The 16,392-nt window shown below is 38.0% G+C and overlaps 1 protein-coding gene across 1 annotated transcript in view; it reads right to left on the bottom strand.

The window, feature by feature from the left end:
* CNTNAP2 (contactin associated protein 2) overlaps nucleotides 1–16,392 on the bottom strand; it is a 2,342,027-nt gene that overhangs the window by 1,292,113 nt on the left and 1,033,522 nt on the right. The window contains exons 8-9 of the mRNA XM_042248972.2: nucleotides 13,393–13,536; nucleotides 8,792–9,056 (exon numbers count right to left, since the gene is read on the bottom strand). Coding sequence (XP_042104906.1) covers nucleotides 8,792–9,056; nucleotides 13,393–13,536 — 409 coding nt within the window. The remainder of the gene's footprint in view (nucleotides 1–8,791; nucleotides 9,057–13,392; nucleotides 13,537–16,392) is intronic.

Raw genomic sequence — 16,392 nt, 5'->3', positions numbered from 1 at the left:
GATTTTGGAGCCCAAAAAATAAAGTCTGCCACTGTTTCCCCATCTCTTTCCCATGAAGTGATGGGACCGGATGCCATGATCTTCGTTTTCTGAATGTTGAGCTTCAAGCTAACTTTTTCACTTTCCTCTTTCACTTTCATCAAGAGGCTTTTTAGTTCCTCTTCACTTTCTGCCATAAGGGTGGTGTCATCTGCATATCTAAGGTTATTGATATTTCTCCCGGCAATCTTGATTCCAGCTTGTGCTTCTTCCAGTCCAGCGTTTCTCATGATGTACTCTGCACAGGAGTTAAATAAGCAGGGTGACAATATACAGCCTTGATGTACTCCTTTTCCTATTTGGAACCAGTCTGTTGTTCCATGTCCAGTTCTAACTGTTGCTTCCTGACCTGCATACAGATTTCTCAAGAGGCAGGTCAGGTGGTCTGGTATTCCCATCTTTCTCAGAATTTTCCACAGTTTATTGTGATCTACATAGTCAAAGGCTTTGGCATAGTCAATAAAGCAGAAATAGATGTTTTTCTGGAATTCTCTTGCTTTTTCCATGATCCAGCAGATGTTGGCAATTTGATCTCTGGTTCCTCTGCCTTATCTAAAACCAACTTGAACATCAGGAAGTTCATGGTTCACATACACATTTATAAAAATAATAATATTGGGGTTATATTTTACATAACTTTTGTAAACACTCTTATTTACTATGTTTTCCACTTGTTATAGTATTTTTGAGAAACATGATTTCTTATGACATAATAGTATTCCACATAAGGATGTGTTCTTTAAAATAACCTCTTCATTGAAAATATTTACTTGTTTTCAATTACTTTTATTATTAGATATATATTCTGAAGGAGATCAGCCCTGGGATTTCTTTGGGAGGAATGATGCTAAAGCTGAAGCTCCAGTACTTTGGCCACCTCATGTGAAGAGCTGACTCATTGGAAAAGACTCTGATGATGGGAGGGATTGGGGGCAGGAGGAGAGGGACGACAGAGGATGAGATGGCTGGATGGCATCACGGACTCGATGGACGTGAGTCTGAGTGAACTCCGGGAGGTGGTGATGGACAGGGAGGCTTGGTGTGCTGCGATTCATGGGGTCGCAAAGAGTTGGACATGACTGAGCGACTGAACTGAACTGTGATAATATATCAATGTACATCTTTACTGAAAGTCATTCAGTCATGTCCGACTCTTTGAGATCCCATGGACTATACAGGCCATGGAATTCTCCATGCCAGAATACTGCAGTGCATAGCTGTTCCCTTCTCCAGGGGATCTTCCCAACCAAGGGATCAAACCCAGGTCTCCTGCATTGCAGGCAGATTCTTAACCAGCTGAGCCACGAGAGAAGCCTAAATCATCATGACTCAAATTGAATTAAAGGATATGCCAAGACTCCTAATATGTTCAGCTTCTAAAAAACTATGGCTTAAATTTGAATTAAGGAATATAATATATATTATCAAATAATTCTCCACTTTGCTATAAAGCAATATAAAACAAATCACTTGAAGTATGTGAAATAATGCCTAAACATTACTTAATTTTTGAGTTATAGAAATTTATTTTAAGAAAACTATAAAATTATATGGACTTTGAAATTATAGAGCTGAAAATCAATTCTCAATAACTTAAAACATAAAAAAATATTATAAACAACTTTTTTTCCTGGAGGCTTCCCTCGTGGCTCAGATGGTAAGAATCTGTGTGCAATGTGGGAGACCTGGGCTCCATTCCTGGGACAGAAAGATCCCCTGGAGAATGGGATGACTGTCCACTCCAGTATTTTTGACTGGAGAATTCCACGGACAGAGGAGCCTGGGAGGCTAGTGTCCATGGGGTCTGAAAGAGTTGGACATGATTGAATAACACTTTTTTTTCTTATGTGAGGAAAAATAAATCTCATGATGCAAATTATCACTGACCTTAGAAACTGGTATATGGATCAATTCTTCCAAATATTAATATACTAACTACATTTTCAAACGTTTGTAAAATCAAGAAATATTCTAATTGTTTAGAATAGACAGTGCCAGGAGCAGTCCCTGGGAAATGTATTTGCTGAGACTGAACTGGGAACTTGCCAGTATTTGGCAGCACGTTTCCCAGCTATGCACAAAGCCAAGAAAATGTCTATTCCTTAGGCTATGGTCTGGATGTGTGTTGAAATTCATGTGTTGAAATCCTAATGCCCAGAATGACAGTATTAGTAGATGGGGCTTTGATATGCTCAGGTCAGCAGGGTGGAGCCCTCAGGAATGGGATTAGAGTTATTAGAAAGAAGACAGCACAGATCATCCCTTTTACCATGTATTTGTTGCTGCTGTTGTTCAATCGCTAAGTCATGTCTGATTCTTTGTGACCCTGTAGACTATGGCACACCAGATTTCCCTGTTCTTCACCATCTCTTAGAGTTTGTTCAAATTCATTTCCATCAAGTCAGTGATGCTATCGAAACATCTTATCTTCTACTGCCCTCTTCTCCTTTGGCCTTCAATCTTTCCCAACATCAGGCTCTTATATAATGAGACAGCTCTTTATATCAGATCGAGCTTCAGTTTCAGCATCAGTCCTTCTGATGAATACTCAGGGTTAATTTCCTTTAAGATTGACTGGTTTGATCTCCTTGCTGTCCAAGGGGCTCTCGAGAGTCTTTCCTAGTACCACAATTCGAAAGCCTCGATTCTTTAGCACTCAATGCAGGAGACAGAAAGAGAGGTGGGTTTGAGCCCTGGGTCAGGAAGAGCCTCTGGAGAAGGAAATGGCAATCCATTCCAGTATTCTTGCCTGGAGAATCCCTTGGACAGAGGAGCCTAGTGGGCTACAGTCCATAGGGCTGCAAAGAGTTGGACATGGCTGAAGCGACTTAACACACACACAGCCTTCTTTATGGTCCAACGGCCTCATGAGAACACAGCAAGAAGTCTGCAGTCTGCAACCAGGAAGACGACTCTCAACACAGCTCAACCAGACTGGTACCCTGATCTCAGGCTTCCAGCCCCCAGAACTTTGAGATGTGTGTGTGTGTGTGTGTGTGAGTGTGTGAGTGTGTGTGTGTGTGTGTGTGTGTGTGTATAAAAACAACATAGTTAACAGATTTTGTTATGGCAGTTTGGGTAGACTAAGATACTTTCCCTTAAAGGGCCCAGATGGAAATTTATCAAAGGTTTACAAAGGAAATTGTCCTGCAAAACAGAAATAAAGCAAGGCCCCAGGAAGTTTCCCTTTGGAGACAGGAATACAGAGCTGATGTTTACTGAGAACAAGTTTCTGAAGCAGTGTGGATATTAAGAAGCCATTTGATAATTGAAGCAATGTGAGGCTTTCCTGGTGGTTCAGATGGTAAAGAATCTGCCTGCAATTCAAGAGACCCAGGTTCCTGGGTCAGGAAGATCCCCTGGAGGAGGGCATGGCAACCCACTCCAGTATTCTTGCCTGGAGAATCCCATGGGCAGAGAAGCCTGGTGTGCTACAGTCCACAGGGTCACACATAGTTAGACAAGATTGAAGCGACTCAGCATGCACTCACACTTGCACTCTCTTCATAAACAAAACAACGAGGTTTGAACACTTCAACTTAGCAAACAGTTGATTTAAGAGAAGGGCATATTCTGAATGATTCTTCTAAAAGGTTTTGTTTTCATAGATAGAAATTGATTTTTTTTTCAATAGGTGAGAAAGGTCACTAACAGAAATCATGTTCCTTTCTCCATATAAATGCTAAACCACTTTCCATCACCTTATTAACAGGGAGATGAAAACTTTACAGTATATTCTAAGCATCTATTTGTAATTAGGGCATAAAATTAATGCATTTTGCAATTAAAAACTTTATTTCAAATGGGATTCAGATTATTTGTGTGTTTGTGTGTGTGTGTCTTTGTGTGTGTGTGTTTTCTTTGGGTATGTATCAGACAGTAATACACAGGAATACTTTTTTATTTTTACTACTGTTAAAATATTATAATATTGTTTCTGAAAGATACATTTAGTTTGCCATTATGAATTGATGGCATAAATACTCTCAGGCACTTAGAACTTTAAAAAATCCCAACTTTTCAAATGAGAAGACCAGTCCACAGGTTGGTATTTTTCTAATTATGGGTTGCAGCTTGTTTTAGGTCTTGAAATCACTTAGTGGATCATGGTAATTTTTTTTAAATTGAAGAGCAACAGAAGAGGAAAAAAAAACAAAATTATGAGAGCACATTAAAGCAAAAGGTAAATTATATTTCATGAAAACTTTGTTTCAGTAGGTATTGAGTATAATATAAAATGCTTTCTCATTGTTTTGGTCAAAATCATTTGAACCTGGAGGATGCTGTGCTAAATGAAACATGTCAGAGAAAGATAGATACTGTATGACCTCACTTACATGTAGAATCCTAAACTAGAAGTCATAGAATCAAAGAATGGAATGATGGTGGATGCCAGGGGCTTGTTGTATTGTGGTCAAAGGGTACCAGTTTTCAGTAAGGAGAGGAAAATGTCCGGGGGAATCTAATGTACAGCATGGTGATTTTAGCTAACAATACTACACATTGGAAATTTAAGTATACACCATGACAAACATAAACTCAAAATGGCTTAAAGACTTAAATATGACAAGATACCATAAATCTCCTAGAAGAGGACATAAGCAAAGCATTCTCTGTTATAAATTGCAGTAATATGTTCTTAGCTCAATCTCCCCAGGCAAAAAAAATAAAAGCAAAAATAAGCATATGAGACCTAATTAAACATACCAGTTTTTACACAGGAAAGGAAACCATAAATAAAATGAAAAGACAACCTACAGAATAGGAGAAAATAATGGCAAACAGTGTACCTGACGAGGGCTTAATTTCCAAAATAAATAAATAGCTCATACAACTCAACATAAAAACAATAACCCAATCAAAAAATGGACAAAAGACCTAATAAGACATTTCTCCAAAGACAGATGGCCAACACACACATGAAAAGATGCTTACTATCACTGATTATTAGTGAAATGCAAATCAAAGCAACAATGAATTATCACCTCACACCAGTCAGAAAGGCCATCATCAAACAATCTGTGGACAATAAATGCTAAGAGGCATGGAGAAAAGGGAACCCTCCCGCACAGTTGGTGGGGCGGTGCACTGATGGAGCTACAACAGAGAACAATCTGAAGGTTCCTCAACAAACTAAAAACAGTCAGCAATAAATGCTGGAGAGGGTGTGGAGAAAAGGGAACCCTCCTACACTGTTGATGGGAATGCAAACTAGTACAGCCACTATGGAGAACAGTGTGGAGATTCCTCAAAAAATTGCAAATAGAACTACCTTATGACCCAGCAATCCCACTGCTGGGCATGCACACCGAGGAAACCAGAATTGAAAGAGACATATGTACCCCAATGTTCATCGCAGCACTGTTTATAATAGCCAGGACATGGAAACAACCTAGATGTCCATCAGCAGACGAATGGATAAGAAAGCTGTGGTACATATACACAATGGAGTATTACTCAGCTGTTAAAAAGAATTCATTTGAATCAGTTTTGATGAGATGGATGAAACTGGAGCTGATTATACAGAGTGAAGTAAGCCAGAAAGAAAAACACCAATACAGTATACTAACACATATATATGGAATTTAGAAAGATGGCAATGACGACCCTTTATGCAAGACAGCAAAAAGACACAGATGTGTATAATGGACTTTTGGACTCAGAGGGAGAGGGAGAGGGTGGGATGATTTGGGAGAATGGCATTGTAACATGTATACTATCATGTAAGAATCGAATCGCCAGTCTATGTCTGAAGCAGGATACAGCATGCTTAGGGCTGGTGCATGGGGATGACCCAGAGAGATGTTATGGGGAGGGAGGTGGGTGGGGGGTTCATGTTTGGGAACGCATGTAAGAATTAAAGATTTTAAAATTAAAAAAAAATAAAAAAATAAAAATAAAAACAGTCAGGACAGGCTCTAGACTAAACATAGAGCTACCATTTGATCCAGCAATCTCGCCACTTGGCATTTATCTGGAAAAGACAAAACCTCTAAATCCCAAAGACACATGCACCCCAGTGTTCACTGCAACACTATTTCCAACGACCAAAACATAGAAGCAACCTAAATGTCCACTGACAGATGAGTGGATAAAGAATATGTGGTGTGTAGACACAATTAAATGTTACTCAGCCATAAAAATGAATGAGATAATGCCATATGCAGCAACATGGATGGACCTAGAAATGACCATACTATGTCAGACAGAAAAACAGAATATCATATGATATCACTTATATCTTAACTCTAAAAAAGATACAAATGAACTTATTTATAGAAATACACTCACAGATATAGAAAACAAAATTATGGTTACCAAAGGGAAAAGAGTGGGGGGATAGATTAGCCGTACAGAATTAATAAACACACTGCTATACATAAAATAGTTCAGCAATAATGATTAACTGTATAGCACAGGGAACTATATCCAATATCTTATAATAGCCTATATGGAAAAATATTCTAAAAAAGAAACACACACATATATATATATATAAATATATGAATCACTTTCTTATACACCCAAAGCCTGAAGCTAACACAATAATGAAAATCAACTATACTTCATATCAAGAATAGGGTAGATGTAACACAGTACAATTATTCTTTGTTAAAAGCAAATATCAGTGTACTCTATGTGTGGGAAAATGGAAATCTTTGAAACATAAATATTTCATTGGACTATATAGGAATGAGACTATAGAAAAATTCAAATATCAAATTCTGTTTTCCTTAATTTGCACAGATCCTAAGATAAATTAACAAAAACATCTAAAGTTTACTTTTATCATATTTAAGGAAACTTATGAGGAAACGGTAACCCACTCCACTATTTTTGCCCCAAAATCCCGTAGACAGCGGAGCCTGGCAGGCTACAGTCCACAGGGTAACAAAGAGTTGGATATGACTGAGCAATTGAGCATACACACACATTAAGGTAAGTTAGTTGCTGTATATTGTATTCCTTTGTTTATTATTTCATATTTTAATAAACACATTTTAAATTAATTGAGAGTATCCTGGGGTCCTAAATTAGACCACATTAAATTAGCAAACGTTTATTGATCACTATGTTTAAGATCCTATTCTTTTAATTATAATGGCACTTGTTACATGGAAAACCACCAGGAATTTGGGTTTTCTCAGCGATTTCCAGGAGGGCAGACTTCATCCTTGTATTTTTATGTGTTTAGGCATTAAACATCAATTTTAACAGAATCTAGTGGGGAGTTTTTCAACGGTGGTAAATATTTGTATGTGTATCTGTTTTATGTGCTATTCTGGTCTCTCCAGATAATTTCTATTTGCTCTAACTCTCCCCACATGAATTTATACTGAGATGCAATGATAAAATATGGTGATCAATCATTTTCACTATGAACGTTCGGAGAAAAAGCAAAACTAACAATGCAAAAAATGAAAAAGTAAATATCTAGGTATTTTACAATAGCTTTTGATTTCAATTATTCAGATACACCTGTGACATAATGGCTTCCATGTCTTCCTTGAGTCCTATTCTAATAGACCACACAGCCAGCTCATACAAAAACACAGTCTGTTGTAGGAAAAGGCACATATCCTCAAGCAGGAGATATTCTGTAAACACTAGTTCATGGAGCCACAGTGCTGATTTCAACAAACATTCCTGGAGCATCTCTTATGTTAGAGGCATTGCTCTATGTGCAGGGGCATGGTCTCTGCCTTCAAGGAGCTGATAGAATAGAGGAGAAATGAGATGGATCCAATTATAACACTGTCACGAGTGAACACACAATATTTAGAAATCAGAGCTCACAGTCACACAGTGGAGCCTTCTGTTAGGAACTTTCTCTCAGTATTTGGTACATCTGTACTAGGGGCTCAGGAAATATTCTTTTTCCTCCCATCTTCCATTTCTAAGCAGTTCATCATTTAGAATAAGTACTTACTTAAAACACTGCTCTCAAGAAACATCTAGAGAAATTTGATGATTTGTGTTTTTTTTTTTTTTTACTATTTTTCAGTCCCATATAAGATATCATTTTCTTTGTTTATGATATCTCATTTGGCGATATCATCCTTCTTTCTGCCATCATATTCAAGGACTATTCCAAGGTCGACAAGTTTATTCAAATAACAACAATATTACCTAAGTCTCCGTTTATTCTGCCACTATACTGTCAAGTTTAAAAATCACTCTACTTAGCCAGGCCAGTCTTCCTTCAGTTGATACTTCTCTCTTGTCATTCTTCTTTGTACTCATTTCCCTTTTTTTTCCCCTAATACTTTGCATACATTTAGAAGACCACTTTGAGTTTTTGATTCAAGCAGTAGAACTTACCTTTAAAGTCATAAGTTACAACAACACCACGTTATTACTCATAGTAAAAGGAATGTGAATGTCCATAAAGTAAAAAGATATCAAGTGCTCTTATGTTACTAAAACAAACATTTTTTGTTTTTAAACATATGATTTTAACTTAGAGGAATATCCAGTACTCTATGCAACAGGGACTAGCATGTGTAAAGAGGAAAGAATTTCAGTCCTGTCAAGACAGTCCCAACCATTTTTCCTCCTCGCCTGCCCGCATCCTCTCAGCGTTTCTAAGTTTCCCTCATTCAGTCTGCACTCAGGGAAGCCAAGGAAAGATCTCAGAGTCTGAATCCAAACATAATCACCAGAGTGTGCCAACAACAAAGTAAAAACACAACCCTAGCTGTGGAAATCACAACAGCAGTTTCAGGCGCGGGCATCGGATAGGTTCACTGACCTGACGACATGTCTATCTGGTTCATCTTCGTCTGCGTGACATTGATGTGAACACCAACTTTGCTTTCAGTGAGGTCAATCTCCACGTTGCCCAAGTTATCCGCAAAATGACTGAAAAGCAGGAGCCCATTGGGGTTCCAAGTCCTGAACTGGAAGCTGACTGAAAACAGGTCCTGGTGAAGCCGTCCGGGCACCTCTAGATAACTGGTAGCGTTGAAAAAGACAGGTACTGTGTAAGGCTCCACACACGAGAAACTCAAATTTCCCTGGAAGACAGAAATTTGAGGAAAATGTAGAGTAAAATAAGCACCCATGTAAGACAGCTGACCAAGTGAGAGTTGTACACATTTCAAAGCAGAGCTTGAGCTGCGTGCAGTTCCCGCCTGCAGTCACGTGACACAGATTCATGTGTCCTTGAAAGGACATGTCCTGGCATGTTCTTTCTGCTGTAGCTAACAGAGTTCAGCAGCTGGCTATCAGACTGCAGGACTCATACAAGCACCTTGCGTCATGGATTTGACAAACACAGTCTGGTGTGATGGGCTGGCTATGGAATGGATACATACCTGGGTATGTATCCTTCTCCGATGGATATGAGAGATGGACCATAAAGAAAAGGTGAGCACCGAAGAATGGGTGCTTTTGAACTGTAGTGATGGAGAAGATTCTTGAGAGTCCCTTGGACTGCAAGGAGATCCAACCAATCAATCCTAAATGAAATCACCCTGAGTATTCATTGGAATGGAGAAGGCAATGGCACCCCACTCCAGTACTCTTGCCTAGAAAATCCCATGAATGGAGGGGCCTGGTAGGCTGCAGTCCATGAGATCGCGAAGTCAGACACGACTGAGCGATTTCACTTTCACTTTTCACTTTCATACATTGGAGAAGGAAATGGCAACCCACTCCAGTGTTCTTGCCTGGAGAATCCCAGGGACGGGGGAGCCTGGTGGGCTGCCATCTATGGGGTCGCACAGAGTCAGACATGACTGAAGCAACTTAGCAGTAGCAGCAGTATTCATTGGAAGGACTGATGCTAAAGCTCCAATACTTTGGCCACTTAATGGGAAGAGCCAACTCATTAGGAAAGACCCTGATGCTGGGAAAGATTGAGGGCAGGAGGAGAAGGGGACAACAGAAGATGAGATGGTTAGATGGCATCACTGACTCAATGGAGATGAGTTTGAGCAAGCTCTGGGAGATGGTGAAGGACAGGGAAGCCTGGCACGCTGCAATCTATGGGGTCGCAAAGAGTCAGACAAGACTGAGCAATGGAACAACAGATTATTTTGTTATTCAACTCAAACGCTCATTTACATTCCCATGAAATGTGCATATATCATAATACAGTAATGCTTTCAGACACAATGACATGAATGTATGAAAGGAAAAGAAAACTTTTAATTGAAGCTTCCTTCTCCCCCTCATGCTTCCTCTATTTGGTACAAAGAAATCTGATTATTCAGATACACTGAATTTTATATTGTAATATCTAAGTACCTTCCTTTTAAAGATATGAAAAAAATCTACATTTTTTTGCCATCTTTTTTCTATTCTCACTATATCTTGAGGAATATGATTTGAAGGCATTTTTTTCTTTATTGTTTCCTTAAACACTACCACATACTTATCCCTAGAGGCACAGTTCTTCCATTTTAGTACATTAACCATTTAACCTAAGTTAGGCTGACACCTCCATTAATATTCAAATTAAATTTGTGCTGCACCTGCATGTTCATTCATGCTAAGTCGCTTCAGTCATGTCCACCTCTTTGTGACCCCATAGATTGCAGCATGCCAGGCTCCCCTGTCCATTGGGGTTCTCCAAGCAAGAACACTGGAGTGGGTCACCATGTCCTCTTCCAGGGGATCTTCCCCACCCAGGGATCAAACCAGCATCTCTTATGCCTCCTTAATTGGCAGGCAGGTTCTTTACCACTTAGGGCCACTTCAGAAGCCCTGTATCTTCACAGATGATTAGATGACTATTTTTAAAGGCTTACTTTTCCCGATGAAAAGAACTGTTTATGCACAAAAACGGACATGTCATAACTGTCCACTTGCCTGTGTTGTGGAGACTGTCTCCCAGCAAAGTGAAAAGTTCTAAGTGATGGGGCTGATTCTGGAGTCAACATTTAATGAGGAAATGGGTGTGTGTAAGGAGAATGGTGCAGGATAAGTGCTGAGCCACTTACACAGAAATATTAGCACCTGACATCTTCAAAAGCAAATCTCCTCTGTAAATATTTGCCTTCGTAGAGCAACTTGCAAAATGTTCTGCCTGCCTCTACGCTGCCTAAACCTTTTAATATACATGTTTATTTTTGTTTAAAAGCCTTTTTTTGTGTCTGCTCCTTCCACTTTAACAAATGTAATTATAGATAATTCAGGCTTTTAAAAATGTCTTAGTTATTCAGGTTAAAATACCATTTATAAGAAACAATATATTGTGGTTAAATGTGACTTTGGAATGAGTCTCCAGAGTGCAATTCTCTGTAGTTTGAGAACCTAATGGATACATGCGAGGACCGACTGGGAGGTTTGGGCAGAAATAACACTTTACTACTCCTTAAAGGTGTAAATAATGGGAAGGGCATTATGAGGATTTGGATTCTGTATCTTTCTGTCTTAGGTGATAATTTCTGAGGAAACAAAAGGATTCTGATGTCATTTTATCCATCATGCTTAAAATAACATACATATATATATATATATGTATATATATATATATATATGCTGTTCTAGATAAGAAATGACACAGCATAGAAAGAGACCATGACCTTGGGACTGTACACTGTGAATCCACAATCTTTGTTTGCCACTCATATGCGTTACCTTGGAAAGTTATTTTTCTAAGTTAAATTTCAGTTATCATCTACAAAATGTTTATGACAACATCTTCCTTGTAGCATTTCTCTTAGAGTATCATAAAGGTAACAGGTCTCACACAGTACCTTTTACCTATACATGGAGCTCTTATTTTTCCCTACAGTCAATATCTTGTAAGAACATTTCACCAAAGTTCAATTTTTAACTGTTAATAGAAATTCATCATTAATTTAAGAAAGATAATTAGTAAAAACATTCTACATTCAACTCTTATTTTATGAGCTTCACTGGTGACTCAGAGATAAAGAATCAGCCTGTCAATGCAGGAGACACAGGCTTGATCCTGGGGTCAAGGAAATCCACTGGAGAAGGAAATGACAACCCACTCTAGTATTCTCGCCTGGGAAATCCCATTGACAGAGGAGCCTCATGGACTACATCAATGGGGTCACAAAGAGTTGGACATGACTTAGAGACTAAACAACAAATTATTTTATAGTTTCTTATATCCAACCAGAATTCCTGTTTATTCACTGGGCATTTCCATTTGTCCCCTCATTTTATGAAAACCCCAGGCTCAAATTTTGGATAACAAATCCATCAAAGTCAGAACATAGTGTAAACACTCATGACATTTTCTATTCCCAATGACTTCCAAATACATGGGTCTCTGGATTCCCAGGATCTTCCCATTGATACTTTGGGACTGAAGAAACTCCTGTTCTTGCAGAACCAGAAGGAACCCACATACCAGATTTATAAGTTTCTCTTATAGTGATCTTACAGGGTGTTGTAGACAGGCAAATGGCAACCCACACCAGTATTCTTGCTTAGAAAATTCCATGGACAGAGGAGCCTGGTGGGTGACAGTCCACGGGGTCACAACGAGTCTGACATGACTGAGAGACTACATTTTCACTTTGAAATAGTTCGACTTGGAAACACACACACCAGAGCCAGGACCACTGTGAGTTTCTGAGTCACAGACTTCACTATCCAATCTAATCCATCTTTATTGAATTGCATAATACTTAGTATGTTTAGAGCTTTGACAAGAAGCTTATTTCTTTATATACCCGGGTGAATCAGCTTTGGAAACATGAAAAAAAAAACTAATAAAGGTCCTGGCTTTTAAAATTTTAAACTACTGAATTACATCATCGTCAAGAAATGAAGCAGTCTACACAATGTGACATTTGGAAGCATGCTGCTGCTGCTGCTGCTAAGTCACATCAGTCGTGTCAGGCTCTGTGAGACCCCAGAGACGGTAGCCCATCAGGCTCCCCCGTCCCTGGGATTCTCCAGGCAAGAACACTGGAGTGGGTTGCCATTTCCTTCTCCAATGCATGAAAGTGAAAAGTGAAAATGAAGTTGCCCAGTCATATCCAACTCTTAGCAACACCATGGACTGCAGCCCACCAGGCTCCTCCATCCATGGGATTTTCCAGGCAAGAGGGCTGCTGATTTAAGGACTGCTGAACAGGTGGGATGATTGTCCTTACTGGAAAATCTAAAAACTCTGGGGCTAAAATTCCAGGCCCCATCTGAAGCAAATTTACTATTTACAGTAATTTTAACTCAAAAATCAGTATCCAGTCTTAGAGTACATTCCGTATCTCCGTATTTTCAGGTACCTCTAAAGTTAGTTTTATATAGTTGAGCCCACAAGCCTAATAACAAATGCTATGATACTGTTATCCATTAACAGTCCAGACAAAACAACAGTTCTTTGATTTTTCTAGGAACTGATATTATGGGGGTGGAAAATCTTACCACATTTGAGGGCTCAAGTTTCTTCCTTCTTGCCAGATCTGTTATGTTGATGCCATTGTAGTTAATGCTTTCCATGCAGCCTTTGAAATTCTTTCTACTGCTGGAACTTGGTTTTCCGGAGAAAGGTATGCCTCCAAAGGTTATCTTTGAGAAAAAGATAAAATGTAAACATTCACACTGTATTCGGCTTAAAAAAATAAAAAACATTTACAATAAATTAGACAAAACTACTAACATGGCCAAAGTCAGTTATCGTAACCTCAGCCAACTTATACAGACATTTTTTCTGTATATGCCTCTAAAGTCTGGTGCATATTAAATTTTGTTGTTATTGAAGTATATACTGATTGTATTAATTCTGAAAAGTAGATTATAACTTGAGCAAGAAAATAGCAACAACTTCTAAGCATTTTTAATACCTGTAAGGTATTTTATCAATTTTCCTGAGAATGTTCTAAAAGATTTTACACAGCAAACATCTTTTATAAATATTAAGCATATATTTTTATGCTTATAGTATCAATAAATGTTACTAGTGATCATGAAATAACCGGAGCTAATATATTATGACTTCAGCACAAAGGAAGGAATCTTGTATTCACCCTATTTAGACATTGGAGTCTAATGATCACTAGAGTAAAAAAATTGTTAGGCTTATTATGAGTACAGTAAATAGTTCCAAAAGTCTCACTGCTATATTGATTAGAAATATCTTTGGGTTTGGAGGCTGTGATTTGAGAACTACAGGCTTAAAGATATTATAGGTCTCCTAAATCCTGAGGAATAAGGTCAATGCTCCTTCCTGTGATTTTCAAGCAATTGTTAAAATCACAATAAAAAGAGAACATATATTTTTCCAGATACCTTTGATCAAATTACATTATTATAACATCAATTTCATATAATAGAAAATTATACTTAATTATGTATTGCCAATAATAACATGCATTGCTAATAGTGAATAAATCTATTAATCATAGCTATAATATCAAGATATATAATCCAGACATTATATTTCTTTTAAGTAGTATTCAATTACCAATTTTTCCTAAAAAGGTTGGAAAATGAGAGACATATTTCAATGTCAAAACTTTATATTTGATATATAAGGCAGAGATCTTTGGGTTTTAGAAGATATGTATTATGCCTCTAATATAGTGCTTTGACATTTTAGCTTTTTTAATGTAAATGTTTAAAATTATCTTTAACAGTTTCTTAATTTTTAGTCTACAATGTTGTGTTAATTTCAGGTATATAGCAAAATGATTCAGTGATATATATATATGCTCCTTTTCAGATTGTTTTACATTATAGGTTATTTAAAGATACAGAATATAGTTCCCTGTGCTGTACAGTAGGTACTTGTTGTGTATCTATCTTATATATAGCAGTGTGCATATGCATTTTAAATTCTTAAACAGTTTTAGGGAAGAAAGCACACATTAATAATAGTTTATGAGACAACCAAAAAATCTAAAAACACTTAAAATGCAATTAAATGTATTAATAACAGCTGAATATACACTATATATCGTTTACCTTAGAGTTTACGGGAAGAAAAGAGAAAAACTAAAAATAAACACACAAAAAAGAATCAGGAAACTACAAAGGAAAAACAGGGGTGTTCTGAAATACATTAGGGAAATATTTTCAAGTGGCACTGAACTGAACTTATTAGGTGCTATATACATGTACTTAATACCATAGGTTAGGATTACCGAGACTTTAATGGAGTGTTGAATTTCCTATCCACAATTTATTTTACCAATTTCTGCTCCAGTTGATAGTAATAAAATCTTCCATGCTTAATGACATGCGGCATCACACTGTGAATAATATTACTAAATACTATTACAGTTGAAAGTATTGCTTTATTCCTCCCTGCTGAGCAGAGTTTCTTTATTGGGGGCTCCTATTTTCCTTTGGGATGATGACTCAGACACTCCTTACAGTTTCTCTATTTTCAACAACCTTCAGCTCATGTCCTACCCTACAGAAGGTAACCTGGTGAAGCATCACAGGCTCAATTTACCAGATTTTTTACAATTAAGTGAAGTGGGTTTAAATCCCCATTTCAAATATCATCACTTGATATTAGGTGGTCACTTCTTTCTTGTTATACGTCCTCATCAAAAAAATATTGTCTAATACCATCATCATTTTCATGGTAAAAAAAATAGCTGCAGTTGTTAGATTAAAAATCTGCTACTGATATGACTCACATTATTGCCTTATTAATGACACTGTTGTTCACTAGAAAATGACACTGTTGACACTAGAAAAGAAGTGCATTGACCATTTCGTTAGCTGCCAAGAGTTTCGAAAGTGAGACAGGGCTTACCAGATATCTCTGGATGTCCTTTCTCTCACCATCTTTAAGAAAATAATACTGCTTTTCAGCTGAGCACATGCTCCGCAGCCAATATATGGATTTACCAACCTCTTTGAACAAGATTTGGTCTCATGGGATTTACGCCAAAGGGGTGTGTGTGACTCTAAGAACTATAATTAAAGGAGGGATTGGGGCACAGTGTTCTTTACTCCCTTCCTTCACACTGTCTGGAATGCAAAAGGGAAAGTGAGTAGTCAACTTGGAGTGAGTTGCAGAGGGGATGGAGTAGCGCTGGAATAAAAGGAGACTGGGGTCTGGACCATCATGGTGCTGCCTTATGAGCCCAGGGATAACTGCCTACAGGCCCCTTTTAGGAGAAAGGAATAAGCATGTCTGTTATATGCAGTCTAGTTAATTATAACTGATAATATGTAGTTATATCTTTTACTCCCCGTTGCCTCCTCTCAAACAAGCCATGTGCTACTATCTTCACTTTATGGAAAGGGGATATGCTTCGTCCAATGTCACACAACCAGCAAGGGGCAAAAAAGGATTTAAACCGAGGCTTAATGGCTCCAATTTGAGCTCATACACTTGATTTTCTCCAAAACTGTATCATTTTGCGATACAAAGGTAGATCCAGGCATTTTCATGTGCACCATCTGCCG

Source organism: Ovis aries, chromosome 4, assembly GCF_016772045.2.
Source record: "Ovis aries strain OAR_USU_Benz2616 breed Rambouillet chromosome 4, ARS-UI_Ramb_v3.0, whole genome shotgun sequence".
NCBI lineage: Eukaryota > Metazoa > Chordata > Mammalia > Artiodactyla > Bovidae > Ovis > Ovis aries.
The sequence above is the reverse complement of the archived record's forward strand: the minus strand, read 5'-3'. Positions and strand labels throughout refer to the sequence as shown.